Raw genomic sequence first — 19,468 nt, 5'->3', positions numbered from 1 at the left:
TGAAACAATATCATTAGGTCTGTTTTTCGAAGAGTTGTAATTTTACATACCTGTCACCATCGGGTTTTTGTATTCCGTTAAAACGGAATGCCTAAGCATTGCCGATTGCACCAAATCCAGCCGGTTCAGCGAAAATTTAAATAATTTTCAGCTGCGAAAAAAATTTTCCCGGCGCACCAAAACAAATGCAGACCGTTTGCGTCAGTGGTGCCAGGTTTCATGTTTTAACAATATTTGTGAATATATTGAAATCCTAATTTGTGACGACTTTCGTAAAATCTCTTCAAAAAACGATTACTGGCGACAACAGCAAAAGAAACAACACAAACCATCAATACTTCAAATTCTACCCAGGATTCAAATCGAATTAAGAATTATTGTTTCTCCAAAAAATTAAGCTGTTTGAGATAATGCTACAGCTCGAATGTCAAATTTGTGATTGCGTGTAACTCAATGAATATTTTTTATCGAATTAACGCCACTTCATGTTCACAACTTTACAAATGATTAACTTTTTTGCCAGTTGTTATTTCCTTCTCCTTTATTTCCTACACCCTTTTCATCTTGATGTAATCTTGCAACTTGCTCAGAAATGCTGATTTTTATCAAAATGATTCGTAAAAGCATTATCATTCACTTCTACGCTATAAACTTTACAAAATATTTTGATTTTGAAAATGTATAATTTATTTGCATGAATATGTACATTTAAAAAAAACCATCTGGCATCTCTGACCCACGTTAAGATTATTTTTGACGGGGGTTTGACATCAAACATGAACGCTATGGGTAACGGTTGGAGATCATTTTAACGATTACAGAAAAATTTAAATATATTGTCCATACCGTTCTTTCACCTTTTCAGAAACCATCACTTTTCCACATGAACGTTCATGTTACGTTCTTATCGTTCTTGAGGTAAAGTCTAATATAATTGCTACGCTAACAAAGACCATCACCATTTCTGGTGTAGTAGATGTATCGTGTAGACTGTTTAAGATACAGTTTTTTAGTATGCGGGATGGCTTTTTCGTGTTGCTTTCTTGTATCGTTTGTTGATGAGCTGAAACAAGAAAATAATTCCGTCCGCAGTCGTTTGTAGCGTTTCCTAAATTCTCTAAATAGCTAGAATGATTAACACAATACAAAATTAATTCGTCTCATATATATGTAAAAAAAAATAACAATGCGCAGTCAGCTTTGTTTTCTTCATAATATAAAAAAAACCCGTTAAAACGTTCTAGTAAAATATGCGGGAACTGTGAGTCGTGTGAAAATAAAAAAAATTCTCACACAAAAATCAAAAAAATATCGCTTTTATAAAAAAAACAACAACACACTTCGTTAACATTCCATTCATTTTCTACACGTTCAAGCTTCATTCCGTTCACGTTTGCACAATTTTTTTTCGAAAATAAACAATCTCAGTGTTCGTCTTTTGATTCTCTGTCATGTCCGCTTACTTTAAACTATAACCATTTTTTGAATCGTCCTCTGAAAGTGGAATGTCGTTTTGATTCGTTTTTTCCCTAATATATTTAAATTTGACTCTGCATAATCACATTTTATTTCGGCATTCGTTTATTTTTGATCGTTTCGTTTACTATAATTGAAACAGTTCTCAACAGCCTACAATTATTTCCTTTTCTTTCTTTTATCTTGACAACCTTTTTTCAAAATACACACACGCATCTCACATGAACCAAAAAAAATCGAAATTACACACTCACATTCAAACCTGCACCCATTCGTTTAAAACGATAAAAACGTTACGTCCTGTCGACGATGTCAAATGGAGTAGTTCCTCGAACAATCGAATAATACGGCTGCCGTCAAAGCAGACGTCGATGAGCTTCCAACAGCTCCAGCTATAGTTAATGGAGGAGATCCAACAATGGACAAACCTATAACCCAATCACCGACGGCAGTAACGATGACGGTGGTGCTCATGAAGAACGACGCCGAAGCGACAACGAGCATGCAAGGCCCGGAACAACAATCTAGCAACGAGATGGTAGCGATAAAGCGTGATACGGCAGTCACTCTTAATCCACGCTCCATCAACGATACCAGGTACTAGCGTGTAGATGCGCGCACCTATGTTGAGCGCGAACGAACCTCTTGTACCATGCTTATCTGTAGCGCCTTAGAACTTCATTAAAACGATCATGTTACTCTTTCATTGGAGTATTGGAGCTAGAAATTTCTCTCTCTCACTCTGTAAAATCGAATTGGCTAGGACGGATAATTATTTTCTTATCAGGGATTTTTTTCTTGTTACGATGTCGGTATTGGACCAAATTTGATAATCAAAGCTTGAGCAGGTAAGTTTGCATGATCGTAGTCATAGAAACCTTGTGCGAGCACACAGAACACACCTTTTCGAAAGTAGATGTTGTACCCACCCAAGCACCCTTCAAATCACTGTGTGAGTACCTTCCTTTTTAAGTATCTTTCTAGAAAGTTGTGCGAATAGATGTTGATTTCCCTATTTTTCCACAGGTTGTAACGACAATCGGTCCCAGGAAACCCCAGCGCCAATCATCGAACGCCAACTCATCGATCGCTTCCGATACCATTGAGGGTCTATTTCAGGATGCTAGTCATGCAGCAGCGGTTCATCAACAACATGCAAACGGTACGGGAATCGTTCAAAGTCCGGCATCGCCTTCGATGCCTCACAAAATTTGTTTAGAAACTTCATTTACTAGTCTCCAATCGCCGCTAGATCCACCACAACCGAATCCACCTAGCAAGGCGTCGTCCATTGCTGGCAGTATTCTGGGCGCCCGAAGTCAGCTGTCCAGTGTCGTTGATGATAGTGGCCTTCCTAAGAGTCTGTCCGGTCCCAGTGAAGCCACTACTGTGATCCTGAATGAGCAGCAGCAGCATCCGAACAGTCATCATCAACAGTTGCGGGCGTCAAGTTCTGCCAGCAATCCGAGTACTGCCAAAATGGTCAACTTCAGTCCATCACCGAACATCAATCGATCAGATCCAGCAGCGACAGCGTTGAAGGAACGGAAACCGGCTAGCCTCTCGTGGAACGGAACCCGCCAGAACTCTTGCGAAATCCGGAAAGTAGATCTCATTCATGACGACTGGTTCGGGCTGGCTCCGTTGGCCAGTCCCGAAAGTTTATCGGAGCTGTCCAGCATAAGCTCTCGGGCGAGCTTCGGAGTCAATTTGGCCTCCAGCATTGATCGGTACCTGGAAAAGATCAGCGAAAGCAAAGAGGCCAGCCGAGGAGGAGACGGGGATCCACTTTTGGAAACGCAGCTTCACACTCCGAAAATAATGCGTCGAACTCCCAAGGTCAGTGGAAATCTGTCGATGTGCGCAGAGGACGTCAAAACCATCAACAGCTACAAACGAATGGGGAAGATCTTCGTGCTGAATCGAGCTCCCTCGGATAGTGATTCTACTGTTGACAGCTACGAATCGGCGCACAACGTTATCGTTCTGGATGGAAACGGTATCCTTGGCGTAGATTCGACCAGCACTTCACCAATCAAGGAGAACTCCAAGTCAGCGGACAACCTTGGTGAGCTCAACTCTCGGCAAACGTCCAGCTCCGTTACAACGACGTCCAAGAATGGAGTAACCAAGAAGACTTCATTCGCCGTCAGTGATAGCGCAATACCGCAGGAATGTACCTCCAACTGCCCTTCGTGTCCCTGTCGAAGATCTCCGGGAGGACCGTGCTGCCAGAAGTTCAATCATCGCGAGTGCTACAACTACAAGTACACCTCGTTCAACATCTTCAAGTTCAATCGAGTAAGAGATAGCGGCAGCATCCGGGACAGCAAAAGCTCAAGTGACACCTATCACAGTGCCATGTCCTCCTTGACGGGCGACCTAGACAGTACAAATAACTTTAACTCAAACAGTAGTAATAGTAGTAGCAGTAGGACCTTACAAAATTCCTGCCTCAAGCCGGGAGTTCTCGAGTCACACTTCCCCGTCTTCCCGGAGGTCTCGTCCGAAGAGAAACTTTCACTTCTGGCTAAGGAAAGTCCCAGCCGAGCTCCTCCGGTCGCAGCAGCGACGACAATAAACAGTCAACGACTGAACCTGCGAAGTGCGCTTACTAACAACAACAAACGCCACACCGAGGAAGATGCAAACGTCTTCTCGAGGAACGAATCCCTACCGCTGTTGGCGAATCTGGTGGAGAAATCGTCCCCGACCAACTACGTCCGAAAGAAGAACTCCGTCTACCCGAGCGAAGCCGGCCGCCCAATCGTGACAGCCGGGTTCAGCAATGGTGGCAGTGTTGCCACCATTCACTCGTCTTCGTCCTACTCATCCGTCGCGTCCTCCCCTAGTCGGTATCCACCGAACAACAATAGCAGCAAAAACGAAAGCAACGTATGAGATCGTCGCTGACTTCTCTGTTTCACAACAAAACATTCCTAGTCTATGACCACCTTCTTGGCGTAGTGTATTGGAGGCTGATCTGCTCTCATATCATCCACCATACCACAGGCTTCGACGTTCGTTCATCTTTCCAGTTTATTTTAGTTCCGAAAAATTGAGCCTTTAAAACAAAAATACTCGAAAAACAATGAGCATCTCGCAGCTTTCAATACTTCCCGCTTACTGACGATCGGTAATTCAGCATTGTCGAAAGCGTTGAAAGGCGAACAAAGCAAACTTCTAGTCAAAGAACGTAGAGTATAGTAACAAACTTTATAGTAGAAATAAAAAGTATTACGTGCCAAATCAGCGAGCATAACCATACAGTCACAAAAGACAGCCATTTGAAATATTTTTTGGTTTCGTGTTTTAGCAGTTCAAAAGAAGCGTCAATTGTCAATTTTACTATACACAATTAGCAGACAAACATACCAATCCCAAAAATCAAGGCAGGCTAGATTGAAATCATTGAATAGTTATACAGAAACCAAAAGAGAGAGAGAGAGAACACTTTCAACTTTCACAAACCAGTCAAACTTTTTCCAGTCAACGTACTTTATATACAGTAGTAGAGACAATTAAAAACAAACAACAACCAATCGTCGAAGGAGACAAGGTTAGACTAGAATTAAATAGAATTTTTACATTCAAACTTCAACTTTTAACATTTACTGTGTTAACGAACAACAAACAACAAGCAGCTGCCTGCAGTGATCACTACTAATAGCAGAAATAGAGGATCAAACTCGAACGGCAGAAACATGAAACTACGAAATTAAACTTTTCGTCTATCTGAGAAGAACCATTAGCGAAAGAAGGGTCTATGAATATTCTAAATTTTGTACATACAGACACTCCCCGGGGCGATGGTGGTCTCGTCGAAGGAAGCTCGTGCGTCGATTGTTGATTGTAACTATAGTTTGCGGTTGCGTTTAGAATGCGTGTGTGTCGAAAAGGAGCAAAACCCATACGCGAGTTACCCGGGGAATGTGTCATCCGAGAGAGACATGGTAACAATAAAAAACCGAAACCAAAAGAAAGAAAAATCCATCTTGATCTGAAATCAAGCGATGTAGAATCCTTTGAAAAAAAACCGAAACCAAAACTAAAAACAAACAAAATTTACGAGTAAAAACTTTATAGAAACCCAAATAAATGAAACAAATCAAACGTGAAGGACAATTTTAGTGAAAGTTGATTGAAAGCGGAGAGAAAAATTTGCCAACGCTCCCCGCAAGCAAAAACAAGCATTGAGCGCAAAATTTTTCGAATTGTAGTGCAAAATTAAATTATGAAAACAAAACTTTAAAAACCTGTAGGATTTAATGAAAATTAAAAAAACAACGTTTCAATACTAACTAAAATCCATCTTTAAACAAAATTCAATGAATGAAACAAAAAAAAAATCAAAGATCGTCAGTATGAAATAAGTAAAAAAAATAAATCCAAAAGAACGAATGAACAAAAAACCAAACTAAATCAGTACTTATTAAATACCAAAACAAACAGAAAATTGGCTAGAAAACCAACCAACTCGAGTATGAATATTATTACTATTTAGAGTATATATTTGTTAGTTGATTACACACGGTGGTCTCCGAATGAAGAAAATAGAAGAATGGTTCAATGAATGATTGCGTTTTTTTTTATGCGAAAGAAATCCTTAAAACTTCGAAATACAACATATAAACATATGAACAAAATACTAACAAACCGAATTATTTTGAAGTAAAAAGGTGTATTTTCTTGGAAATAAATAATTGCCTCTTTAAAAGAAACGAAAAATGTTGAGTTTTGTGCTCATATTCAAATAGTTCAGAAATTCAAAGCATTTAAAACTTAATTAAAAGTTCAATTATTAATATTTTTGAAATATAACAATTACACAAAAAAAGCTATTCGATACCCCTCGTCAAACGGACATTGAAGCTAGTGAAACTTGCGCCAGCACCCGCGAGGTGGCGCGTCATGCCCCTTTGTTTTTGTTTTGAATCAGCTGACTGAAAAAAGCTGAACAAAATCGCAAACCTACGCACGCACGGAACCACTGTTATTCAACATAACTCATGCAAAAATGATTACAAAATGTGCCAGAAATCTACTCCTATCACAAAAATACTCTTCCAAAACAGCCTCTTCACCGCACCTCAGCCCATCTATTCTTACCGATGCTGAGCTTCAGCGTAAGATCATTGAGAACTTCCGGGCACTTCCAAAGATTCGACTCAACGGAAAACCTCCGACCAAACGGGCGGCTGTTCTGATCCCCCTCTGCTTGGTTGATGGCCAAGTTAATCTCCTCTATACGCTTCGATCGTCCAAACTCAGCCACCATCGGGGGCAGGTTTCATTTCCGGGTATGATAAAAATTTCAATTTTCAAATAGAACAAAAAATCATTCTATTTCTTTTGAATCAAAACCAGGAGGCATTCGAGACCCCTCGGATGACAGCTTCGAATCGTGTGCGACCCGGGAGGCGGAAGAAGAAATCGGAATACCCAGAAGCCAGATTCGGGTTTGGGGCTCCGGGCAGGAACTGGTGCCCAATTATGGTCCGGCGATAACCCCCGTGGTGGGAACGATCAACGAATACCGGAAGGGGGCGTTGCGACCGAATCCGGACGAGGTGCAAAAGGTGTTCACCGTTCCAGTTGAGCGGTTTCTGGTGCCGGAGAATCGAAGGCATACTCAATTTCGAGCCGGCTACAGCGTGCCTGTTTATTTGGGTGGCGAGGAAGTGGTCTGGGGTATGACCGGAATTATTACCCATCTGTTTTTGATGGCTTTGCTGTCCAAGGAAGAGTATCCGAGGAAAATTCCTTATCTGAAAAAGTACAGCAGTACCTGAAGAGGCGTTGAAGTTGTTAAACAAAGTTTGTTGAGTAAACAAATTACATTCTAGGTGCTTTGAATATATAATCAATATTTAACTGTAACTAGCGAAAAAAGTTATTGAAATATACCATTATTTACACAACTGAGTTTTATAATTGTAAATATAATTCATTAAGCACAAAATTTCGTCTTAGGTCATTGGATTTATATGAAAATGTGCAGTTTACTCTGCTGAGCCCTTTCAGAAACTCTTCTCAGAATCTTCAGGAAGATTTATTTGAAGACCTTTCTAAGTCCCTTCAGGAACTCTTGGAATGCGTTCATAAACTATAATTCTTTTCAAGAACTCTTCTGGATCGTTTCAGAAAATCTGCTAAATTTCTTCAGGAAGTTTAATGAGTTCTTTAAGTAAATCTGTTAGGTTCTTTAAAAACTCTTCAGGTTCCCTTAGAGAACTCCGATGATTCTCTTGAGGAAGTCATCTGAACTCTGCTGAATTCCTTCAGGAAGGAATTCTTCTGTGTTGCCAGAAGAATTCTTGTGAATTCCTTCATGAATTCTTCTTAATTTCCTCCAAAAATTCTTTTGATACCTTTGATCTTTTGATGGGCTCTAGCGGGTCCCTTCAGGATTTTAGCTAAGCCTTTTCAGAAACTCTTCTTACTCCCTTCGGGAACTCTTGAGTTTCTTCAGGAACATTACTGAATCCATTTAGGAACACTACTGAGTGTCTTCGAGAGTACTTCTGAGTCGCTTAGGAATTCTACTGAATCCCTTGAGGGACTCTTTTACGTCCCTTCAGGGACTTTTCCGAGTCTTTGTAGGAAATCAGCTGTGTAACTCGAGAAACAATTCTAATTCGCTTAGGAATCCTGTTGAATCGTTACGGAAACTTTGTCCCTCAAGAACTTTGAAGACCTCTTTGGGCACTCATTGTATTTCTTTGTAGGTCGAATCGAATTCTGTTGAAACACTTCTAGATCTCTCCTGAGTCACTTCAGGAACTTTTCTGATTCCATTCAGATAAACTGTTGAGTTTCATCAAGAATTCTTCAAAGCCGTATTGAGTCTTTTGCGAGTCCATTTCGAAAATCTGTTTAATCCCTTCAGGAATTTTTTTCGAGTTAAATTCTACTGAGCACTTATAGGACTCTTTGAAGTACTTTTCTGGTACCTTCAGGAACTCTTCTGAATTTCTCCAGGAACTCTGCTCCCTAGTCTTCAGGAACTGTTTCGAGTCCCTCCACAGACTCTGCTGAGTCTCTAGAAGAACTCTGCTGAGTCTTAGAAACTTTACTCAGCTCATTCTGAAACTCATTTGAGTCTTACCAGAAGCTGTTGAGTCGTATCAGGAGCTTTTTAGAGTTCGTTCAGGGGCCCTCGTTGTCTACGAAACTTTCTCTGAATCTATTGAGGAACCTTGCTAAATCCTTAAAGGAAGTTTTTTTTTGTCTTTTTGGGAACTTTACTGAGTTCAATCATTTAAAAAAATGTAGAGTTCTTCAGGGACTTCACTAAGCCTCTTCAAAAACTCCTTTGAGTCTTCTCAGGAACTTGTCTGAGTTCAATCAGAAACTCTGTTGAGTCTCATCAGAAACTCTTCTCCTTTCTGGTGCCCTATTGAATCCCGCCAAAAACTCCCCTAAACCCATTTTGAAACTCGGTTGAATCCCTTCAGGCACTATTCTGGGTCTTTTTAGGAACTCTTTACTAAACATTCAATAGGTCCTTGGAGGAACTCTTATGAATTACTTCAGAAATCTAAATCCATTCACGAAATCTTCTCAGTTGTTTCCGGAACTTCTTCCTTCTAGGAACCGTCCTGTTTTTATCCAAGAACGCTTTTAGCCACTTAAGGATCTTTTCTAATTCCAATCGGGACCGCTTCTGAACCGGTTCGCTGGACCATTCGATCTCTTACAGTGCTGCTAGACTGCCATTAGAAAGTTGCTAGAAAAATAAACAAGGCACCCGTCTCAAATCGATAATTTTTCACTTCGCTGTCTTCCTTAAATTATCAATTTTAAGAGATTTGTGCTTACCATCATCTAGACTAGATGAGTCTTCACGATAATGTTGTTTCAGTAAAAAAGAGGTACGGATAGAGTCCCATATTCTTTGCGATGTAAACACGATATTCAAGTGTGAAAATTTTTGTTTTTGTAGCTTCTGAAGCATACATATTGAAACTGGTAAGCAAAACCCAAACAAGGATGTAATTAAATTAATTTGAAGTTTTCTCCCTCAACCGTACACGCCGATTGAATAATCGGTCCTCGGTCCAGTCCTGAATCAATTCAATGTAAACACGGTACACAAGAGTAAATGTTTCGGTTGTTCAATTGATTTACAAAAATCAATAGGGGAGAATGAGGATACTTGATCCCTGGGGATACTTGATTCCTTAGCTATATCTCGAAACTGGAATGTCTTACAAAGATCAAATATTCTAGAAAAATGTGCCAAAATGAGCAAAATAACAATGCTTGTAGTTTAAAAAATTTTAACAAAATAATTGTATGAGTGATTGAACTTTGTTTGAAAATTTTTACAAAATGTAACTTGAAGATCTTTTTTCATCACTTTAAAATGTTCCTTACATGGGAAAATTATGAAAAAAATATTTGTTCCAATGTATCAATCGTTCGAGCGTAAAATGAACTTCATAATGCCATATTTTCAAAGCAATGGAAAACTCTCAACTTTTTCAGAAAAAGTTTTCTAAAATGTTGATTATGGGTACAATTGATCCCCTAGAGTTGGGTACAATTGATCCCCCTTCCAAACGGCATATTCTTCTTCTGAATTGATCGTTATGATTGCTGATTACGAAATTACTAATATTCATCCAAAAACTAATATTTATCAAGCAATTGTCTGAAGAATAGAGCAAAAATAATTGATTTTCTCTTAATTATAAAAAAAAAATAGCGCCTTCAAGTATGCAATGTTATTAGCGTTGAGACAAAGTTATAGAATTTTTTTCTTATGTCTGCTATAAATTTTGAAATGAGAACAAACATGACAAAAATAGTCAATTAACATTCTATCATGGGGTTTTGTTTGATTTTTATTCAAGGATTAGGGTTTCCTGAACAAAATATCAAGTCTTCTTCAATAGGGGATCAAGTCTCCCCTAACTTCAGAAAAATCGCAATTTTTTTACTCCCATGAAAATGCTTCTAGCTCATCAACGGGTTCAAGTATCGTTCTAATTTTTGGAGCATAGAAACTTGAAGTTACAAGCTGTCAGAAAATGTCAAAGACTGCGAGTTGCTAAATTTTTCCAAAAAGATATGGTGAAAATAAGAAAAGGGGATCAAGTATCCCCACTCTCCCCTATAGACACGGTACGCAATGACTAATTTCTCACTAGTAAAAAATTTGGAATGTTTCATTCGAATTAAGGCTGTCATCCGAAAAAGGAACAAAAGAAAAGCATAAAACCTTAGCGAACGAAAAAAGGAAACTATATTTCTTCTTAGCGCATTGTCGTCATAAAAACAAGTTGTAGTAAATATTGTACAACTAGGCAAATAAGGAAAAAAATAATCATTATATTCAATATTGGACACATATACCTATGTAGCTCTCTCTGCCTTCGAATCTTGCTCTACGCGAATACGCGCACTCTTTTTTTTTTTTAACTGATTTACCTTCGAAGTTCGAAGTTATTTGATTTACTGTATGTTATTTCCTGGAATTCTTTCACATCTTTCAAGGGATATTTGTTATGATTGAAGCTGAGTTTTGTTACTATTTTGTTGAGTTTTGAACATATGAAAAACACCACCGATCGTTTAGCTGCATTATTTACAAAAACAAAATTGCGCCACATCCAAACTAAAAATGTAAAATATTTGTTCAGTAATCTATGTTAGCGTAACGTACAATAACCAAAAAAGAGCTTGGGAGCAAATTTTGTGTTTTTTTGTAATGCCTTACTAGGCAAATCTCGATAAGCAATTTTTTAAACATCATTATAAACAATATACGCGTGTTTTTCCTTAAATAACGTTACGCACGGATTTAAATTTTAAGCGCTTTTAAAATCAAAATAAAAGATTCCTTCGTACTGTAAAGTGCTTTTCTATATGCAGTGATTCTCTTTTTCTTGTTTTTTTTTTTGTTGTTTTAGGTATATTTATTTCTTTGTAACTCTCCTACCGGAAGAATGTTTTGATTAAAAAGATTCGTTGAGTTGTTTTAATTCGGTCGTGTTTTTTGAATCGTAATTTTTTTTCCTGTCTTAAAACTCTCCTAACGAAACGACGACAAAATAAAACGTTTCAAAGAACAGCTTGGCAGAAATAATTTGTACCATTATTTTCATCGAATATGCACGTGACGGAAAAAATAAACGGAAGCAGACGGTAGCGACGTTTCGACTCGGTTAAATGACTTCATCAAGGTTTCGTTTTAAAGGCGATACCGAACACCATCAGCATACGAATTGTCTACTACCAAGGCATTTTGACATACAAATTCGAATAATTTTCTATAATCAGTAACGAAGAACTTTAACGTAATGCTGTCCAATTAATTATGATATGGGGTCAATGATCAATCAACAACGGCATGTCTTTTTTCAACATCGGAGACGAAAAACAGTAGAGCTGTAACACATTTCAGTAGTAGGCAAAACAATTGATGGAACTTGTTAAATAAAAACAAGACTCTTTCCAAGCTTAACGCTACTTACGAATAAAACTTTACATTTGTTGTTTTTGCTTATTCCTCGCAACCTTTTTCTTTTTCTCTTTCTAAGGGCTAAAGTTATTGGAGAAGTTTCCAAACAATGCTACAGAATGGCAATATAGTAACGAAATTTCTTAGCTAAACAAATCAAAACTCTTCTCGGGGTTTCCGTAATAGACAAAGTTTAATAGGTTAAGGGCTGGATTATCTTTGAAAAAATGTTGGACAATGGGTCCTTCTTCAATTTTGGGAAAAGAATTCGTCTTATTGCAAGTTGGCAGCGCTGCTGCCAACGGTTTCGACGAACGCCTATACAGTGGGTTCTTAATCTAACGTTTCACTTCCCATTTCTCTTCGGTTCGATCCGGACGGAATCGGACCGACCCCACTAACTATCGTTCTACGCACTATCCCTTACAGTAAGTTTACAACTGTATAAAGTGTGTTTGTGTATGTGTGTAGCAAATGGTTTGTAAATGTTTATCAAAAATGGTATTCGTTCTGATTATTGGCCTATAGTAATTTAGCTTTAAAAACGTAGTACAGTGAGTTTGATTTCTTCGATTTCTTTGATTATGGTGCTGTCCAAGGTTTCGATCTCTCGGTTTGCTGCTATTGCAAGGCTACATTTTCCGAAACTAAACAACTAAGGAAAATTCTAGTTATGCTCGCTACCAACTCTAAACTAGGCTGAATAGGCTTAGTACCTATCCATGTGGAAACCGCTCTTCCTCCTCTTAGTGGTCATTCAGGTCAATCGGGATCGATGTGGTGAAGGTTGGCGTTTCCAGCTCCTCGTGCTTCTTCATCTTCAGCATCTGTTTCGAGGACATCGTTTAGATCGGAAGAATAAAAAAAAAAGTGAAAAAAGGAATTCATCAGTAAATTGTTTAATTCCCAAGCCGGGAAAAGCACAGCACAGAAATTACATCGAACAACACCTCATCCATCTGAATTGCAAAAATAAGCATGCGCATACACTGAGAACCCCGGAAATCGTGAGAGAAAAAAAAGACAGAAAAACAATAAGTAGCAGAACAGAAGTAATATTACAGCTGTAATCTGGAATGTTAATTTGAATTTTTAATTTATCCTTCACCAGAACATAAACATGATGATTTTTTCACTTCAAGTTATGAAATTTAAAATTAAAAGACGAAATCGTAAAATTTGTACAATGAAGTTTGATGAAATAACGTGCTGAGTTTAAAAATTAATGAAACTTATTAACAATATTAATGAAAGTGAAAAAACAACTGAAAACATGAACGTTTGGAATCGAATTTTGATTGTTTCCTGTAAGAAAATGTAGTACAGATAATTTATTAGTAATTTATCACTAATCGAATTTGTGTGCGGTAAGTATTGGATTGGGATTCAGTTGATAAGGTAACGTTGACCATGTGGATGTATAATTACACTAGAATCTTAAAGCATCTGTCCGTGAACAATATCAACGCAACTACAGAGAGGTTATAATTTTGATCCTGGGTTATGCTATATTTTTTTAATCATAGAGATGAAACAGTCAGAATCATCAATTTTGGGTTAAGTATGCAAATCGATTTTCATATCTTTATCTTAATTTAGGATAAAACTCCGATTTTTTATTATTATTTTTTTTTCACACTTTCGAATTGAATTAAAACTGCTCGAATTGGAGAAATACTAGAAAAACCGAGCACAATGGCAACTTTGAAGCACGTTTTTCTGAAACTATCATTTGGGCACTCTTAAGCGCCTCAATTAAAACAAAACTGTCCACAATGTATTAACAGTTGTACCAACATGCGAGTGTAGTGGTTTACAAATTTCAATCAACCATGGAAATGAGATGACGAACAGGGAATCAAGGGAAAAAGTTTGATGCCTTTTCTTAAGCAACAGATTTTTCACCTAAAAGGTGAAGTGATATGTCGCAAAGAACGTCCAGGTGATGCCCAAATCGTCTCAAAAACGCAACCAAATTGAAAAGGTTGGGCCCTTAACAAGCACCAGAAGATTCAAATTCAGAAGACAGACTGTTGTCAGCAAGTGCCATTTCAAAGTAAATTAACGCTCTTTGGACTTGAAGGTTTGCATTCGCTTGAAAAAAAGATTAGGTATTTTTGAATAAACTGAATATAAGGGTCTGTCAAATGGCAACTTTTTTCGAATTTCAAAACACATACACTCTCCTTTTTTGGTACTCAAAATTAAGTTTGACCGTGGTTCAAAACATAAATAGTTTGATTCTATGAACTGAAAGTTGAGTTCCATTTTTCCTCCTTGCGATGGTTCAAAACGGAATTCGAACTGCGAACTTAAAACTAGTCCCATTTTTCCTTCGGCGAGGGAGCAAAACTCTTTGTGCATGTTATCACTTATCGAGTTCCTTTTGAGTTCAACTGCATTTTGAGTAGCTACGACGAATAAAGGCATGAAGAAAGTTCAAATTGAAGTACGGTTGTCAAACTTAGTTTTGTAGAAATGCCTGTCAGAACTTAGTTTTGCGAATGCCCAGTCAATCTCAAAGTTGAGGGCGGCCACTGAAGTGATGTTTTGACCCAAAAAAACATCATTTTGAGTTTGAAAAAAGAAGCGAGTGAGGCTGGGAAGGTTTCATTTTTAATCCAAATAAACGTTTGATTTTTTTTTTTCAGATTTTAAAATTAAGATTGAAATACGCGGGTCTTTTTTGAAGTTTTTAACGGAAAAATGCTAAATTTGGTTCGAAGAAAGTTGTTTTGTTTTGGTTTTTCTTCACATGCAATACAAATTAATTTTTTTCAAATTTTTACGCCTTAACTTTTTTCTTCAATGGATTGTAAGGAAAATTTATATGACTTGATCAAATATGCACTTCTCTACATTTGCCTCAACATCATTTAGATTGTTAGCTTTTATCTGGCATTTGAGGCATTTATTACGTTGTATAAAAAGCATACAGTGAGGGCCAAAATAAAGTGTCCTAATTATTTTTTTTCAATTTCTTTTATTTTTTCTGGTTAGAATTCAACGAAAACGCATCGTTATCATTTTTTAAATTTTGTTAATTATGTTCTTTTCAATTTTTGTTAATGTTGCGCTGTTAAAAAAAGAAAGTTTTTCTGATAGAAAAAAAAAACAGTTAATATTCCAAAAAAAACAGGGGCAAAATAAAGTGTCGAGATCGGTACAGCTTCAAATTGATTCAAACTGAAGGCAAACAAGAACGATTTAATAATGGGTATGACCTCCTTCGGCCTTCAACACCTCCTTCGGTATACTTTCAACAAGGTTTTTTTTTTTTTTTAAAAAGACATACACCGTCTTAGCCGATTTAGGCTTTACAGACTAAATAAATAACGTGGACAACTTAAGATTAACATTTAACACCCAGTACCGAGATGGGAATCGAACCCATGCCATCAGTGGACCAGCGATTACCGTCTTACCACTCGACCACCGAGACATACACATACAATACAAGGTTGTGCAAGTGTTGTGGGTCGAGTTCCTTCCACGCATGCTCCATGGCATCAAAATAAGTATTTTTAATTTGTCACACCAGTCTTATCACTCAGAGCATCGAGGATGGCCCACAAATTTTCGATGGGGTTCAGATCAGGACTTTGTGAAGGCCATTCAAGGGGTTTGATGCGGCAGGAAATGACTTCATCAGATTGGCCGTATGCTTCGGATCGTTATCCTGCTGTAAAACGAAGCGCTCTTCGAGGCCCGTCTCGATGAGGGATACCTCGAGGTTTTCCCGCAGGATATTGGAATATGACTCAGCTGTCATGATTCCGTCAATTTTTACCAAATTGCCCACCCCACCCCAAGAAAAGCACCCCCAAACCATCACGTTACCTCCTCCGTGCTTGACTGTTCCTTGGATATGGCGATCTTGGAGCTCCTCACCCGACTTGCGCCACATATGATCCCGCTTCTTCCGGTTGAATAGCTCGAATTTGGATTCGTCGGCCCACAACAACGTTTTCCAGTACTCGAGCCGTTTATCGGCGTGTTCCTTGACGAACTTGAGCAGCTTAGCCTTGTTCACCTGGCTAATGAAAGGCCTTCTCACTGCGATCTTTCTATGGTACTTCTTTGCATGGATGCGGCGACGGACAGTACAACGCAATACCGAAAATTGGAACTCTTCCTGCATCTTTCGGATCGTTATTATTGCGTTTTTCTTCACTTCAAGAATGATTTTCTTTGTCCGTTCTGGCATCTGTCTTGGGCTTCAGTCCTCTTCCTGGGCGATCCATCTCCGATCCGAACGTTTTCATCTTCTTCATGATTTTTGATACCGCTTCTCTCTTGCTGATTTCGTAGTGCTTGGCCACTTCCCGGTGCGTTTGACCGTTATTCACATCACGAACAACCAGTTTCCGGATGGACAGCGGAATGGAACCAGAAATTTATGCGTTCTCCATATTTTACAACTTATTCGAATGTAGACACCTGTTTGAATACTCCAGAGCCAAGCCAGTTGTTTATGAAACGTCAAAATACACAAAACAAACAAATTCGAGGGTCCTCGCGATGGAAACTAATCGAAATTATATTGATTTTTGAGTTGGACACTTTATTCTGCCCATTTTTTTTTTTTTTTTTGGAATATTAATTGTTTTTTTTTTTTCTATCAGAAAAACTTTCTTTTTTTACCAGCGCAACATCAACAAAAAATTAAAAAGAACATAATAAACAATATTTTAAAAATGATTACGATGTGTTTTCGGTGAATTTTAACCAGAAAAATAAAAGAAATGATAAAAAAATAATTTGGGCACTTTATTTTGCCCCACACTGTAAGTGCAATATTGTTTATTCAGGGTACATTTTTCTTATACCGTATTTGTTTATGCCGAGTGTTGCACTAGTGTTGCACTGGTGCACCACTAGGTGCTGTCAAACTGTTTGTTTATTCGGACGGTGTTGCACTGGTTTTGACCTGTCGGAGTTCTGCTTACGGACGGTGGCCCACCGATAATTTTGCCAGTGTTGCGAGAGAGCGTGTGAGTGAGTGAGATAGCAATACACTGGCGACGATTTGTGTTTGTTTTTATCGGGTACGGTGGAACACTCCACGAGTGGAGAAAACAAATACAGTATTAATTAACTCCTACCACTTTGAAAACCAAAATCCATTAAAGTGGAGCAGGCAAAATATGGAAGCTACACATGATCAAAGGTATTTTGAAGTCCGTTTAGTTGAATCATTATTTTCGTTTCCAGCAAAAATTAAGTTGCATGATTTTAAAAAAAGGTGCTCTGCAGATAATTTTCGTAAAATTGTTCTATCCAAAAAGGATTGTACTGTTAGCATTCCAATACTGGCCAAATATTTAAACTAAAACCTTGTGAAATATTTTATTTCTGAATATTGACGAAAATTACGTTTAAAATAAAGTTTTATAATAAAGACTAGGTGATCGTTTCTAGATTTTTTATCAACATGAATCAGCCGGCATCAAAGTTGCCGACAAAAAATATTATAGTTCTTTATGAAAACAATTAGATATCTGAAATTCTGTGATTCTACCCAAAAGATCTTTGACGATTTTCGGTGATGGTTTTTTTTAGAAATTGGATAGAAAATTTATAACAAATATCGACAAATTGAGTAATTTCACTTATAATTTGCATTCTACATTACCGAAGTCATAATATAGCTTTAGAAATCCTATCCCAATGTTATCTTTTTTTTTTAACAATTCGTTTATTTGAAACGGCTCAAACCACTTAGTTTTACGGAGCCAAGAGACTATTATTTTTTTTACAACAGTTGTCTAAGTTTAATTTACAGGGATTGTTCGCATTGTTGTCCATATATTCGTTTTATGGATTCAAGTATAGAGTTCGTCGTTCATTATTCAAAACAATGATAGACAAAAAAGAGAAGGAACAAGAGGAAAAGGATAGTTAAACGCGGAGATCGATAGTTTTAAAATAAAAGTATAATTCGAACTCAATGTTATCTTAATAAGATTAAAAATCTGATAAAAAAAAATCTTAAATCAAGAATGCAGTTTTGAAGATAGTGGTTTAAAAAATTGTGAAATTGAACTTTTTTCTGTGATACCTTGCTAAACACCCCAATTCAATGATCCAATACAGAACTTCAATAAAAATAGGGGTTTTTACCTTTTGAAGGAAAAAAAATCTAGGCTTTGATGGCAAGTTTTAATTGTGGAAAAAAAATCACAAAGAGTCAGTTAGCGATTCAACGTCCAACACTAAGAAGATGGTTTCTTTAAATTTATTTTTTCACAGTCTTAGTTATCACTGTGGTAGGCTCGAGAAGATTTTTAAATGGAGGTGATGACGAATAGTACACGGTACGATTTTAACAAGGAAGTTGTAAGAGCGAATGTTCGCCAAGACGTACTATTGAAAAATTAAGAGAATTTAGAAATGACCAAGATTTAGTGATGTACCTTCTCAATATCGGGTATTCGAAAAGTGTTTTAAAACACGTGAATTCTTTTTATCGTTCCTTTTTCAGATTTGCTTTCGCCAAAAATTTGTAGTTATAAAAAATGACGTGAAGTTATGCTAATTATTAAAAAAAAAAGTTATTTAAAGTGCGGCCCGCCGACAAGATTTCGAATTTCAATTCAAAAGGTTGCTCACCCCTGTTATAAAGTAACTATACTAGCTAGAATTGTGAAAATCCTATTGAATTGTTTGTTAAGTTCTACTTTAAGCAATACACGTGGAAAAATGTTGAATAAGTTTAATTGATGCAGTAAAACCATCGTGAGGCGGATTAATTCTGCACAAATGATGTGCGAAAAAGTTGCTTTTCCATGAATTGGTTAAAATTTCAAAGGATGCGAAGTTTTCAGTGTTTCTAATAAATAAAATGCTTGGAGAAATTTATTCTCTTGAAGAACTATCGAAATCTGGATGGGAAAAGAGACCAGGAAACCGGAATACAGAGTAAACAGCCGCTCCCTTTTTAATTTCCAAAAATCATTTTTTTTTTATGAAATCGCCAAAACAATTGCTCATAGTCATCACAATACACCTGTAATCCTCAAGTTTATAGTCCAATTTTTCCAGAGTGTACGAGTCTGCGTCTAAGAACCTCTTAAAGCAAAAAATTGTTGGGAAAATTTCCTTATGTATAAAAGATCACAATTTTTATACGAGCTCATTCTAAAATAGAATTGAGACCAAGACTTCTGGAGGACAATTCATTGCCCCCCTCCTCCTTTTATCGAATTTTACAAGAGTTCGTCTCCTAGTTTGCAGATTTTCAACTTTTAGGATGTTCCTGTTGGCCTAAAATGGATAAAATTTTAAATAATAAGTGTGAGTGGAATCCAAAATTGTATTTTCGGCTTGAAGAATCTCTGATTTTTTTTTTACATTGCTCACAATAAATTAAGAGACTTTCTGTAAAAAAAAAATACATATTATTTCCAGCTCATTTTTGTTAACTGGCAAATCTCTGATTGCATTTGCCCCATTTTTGGGCTAATCATTTTACTACTTATATCGTTTATTAGCTGAACCAGGAAAAAGTAAATTTTATTGAGA

At 37.3% G+C, this 19,468-nt stretch overlaps 4 protein-coding genes across 6 annotated transcripts in view; 3 read left to right on the top strand and 1 right to left on the bottom strand.

Moving 5' to 3' along the window:
* LOC129753303 (diacylglycerol lipase-alpha) overlaps positions 1-6,050 on the top strand; it is a 108,688-nt gene extending 102,638 nt beyond the window's left edge. The window contains exon 10 of the mRNA XM_055749133.1: positions 2,503-6,050. Within this exon, the coding sequence (XP_055605108.1) occupies positions 2,503-4,377 (1,875 nt within the window). The 3' untranslated portion in view covers positions 4,378-6,050. The remainder of the gene's footprint in view (positions 1-2,502) is intronic.
* Positions 6,051-6,419: 369 nt separating this feature from the next.
* Positions 6,420-7,397, top strand: LOC129739101 (mitochondrial coenzyme A diphosphatase NUDT8). The gene is made up of 2 exons (XM_055730501.1): positions 6,420-6,776; positions 6,844-7,397. Exons 1-2 carry the CDS (start codon positions 6,494-6,496, stop codon positions 7,266-7,268), a joined length of 708 nt encoding a protein of 235 aa, XP_055586476.1. The 5' UTR covers positions 6,420-6,493; the 3' UTR covers positions 7,269-7,397.
* Positions 7,398-10,701: 3,304 nt separating this feature from the next.
* Positions 10,702-19,468, bottom strand: part of LOC129738044 (chloride intracellular channel exc-4) — a 77,941-nt gene continuing 69,174 nt past the window's right edge. For both annotated transcript variants that reach the window (XM_055729220.1, XM_055729221.1), the window contains one exon: positions 10,702-12,771. In XM_055729220.1, the coding sequence (XP_055585195.1) occupies positions 12,691-12,771 (81 nt within the window). In that variant the 3' untranslated portion in view covers positions 10,702-12,690. The remainder of the gene's footprint in view (positions 12,772-19,468) is intronic.
* LOC129738043 (uncharacterized protein K02A2.6-like) overlaps positions 12,995-19,468 on the top strand; it is an 89,830-nt gene continuing 83,356 nt past the window's right edge. For both annotated transcript variants that reach the window (XR_008735486.1, XM_055729219.1), the window contains exon 1: positions 12,995-13,311. The gene's annotated coding sequence lies outside the window, so the exon portion shown is untranslated. The remainder of the gene's footprint in view (positions 13,312-19,468) is intronic.

Source organism: Uranotaenia lowii, chromosome 1 (assembly GCF_029784155.1).
Source record: "Uranotaenia lowii strain MFRU-FL chromosome 1, ASM2978415v1, whole genome shotgun sequence".
Lineage (NCBI taxonomy): Eukaryota > Metazoa > Arthropoda > Insecta > Diptera > Culicidae > Uranotaenia > Uranotaenia lowii.
This window is presented reverse-complemented; position numbering and strand designations above follow the sequence as displayed.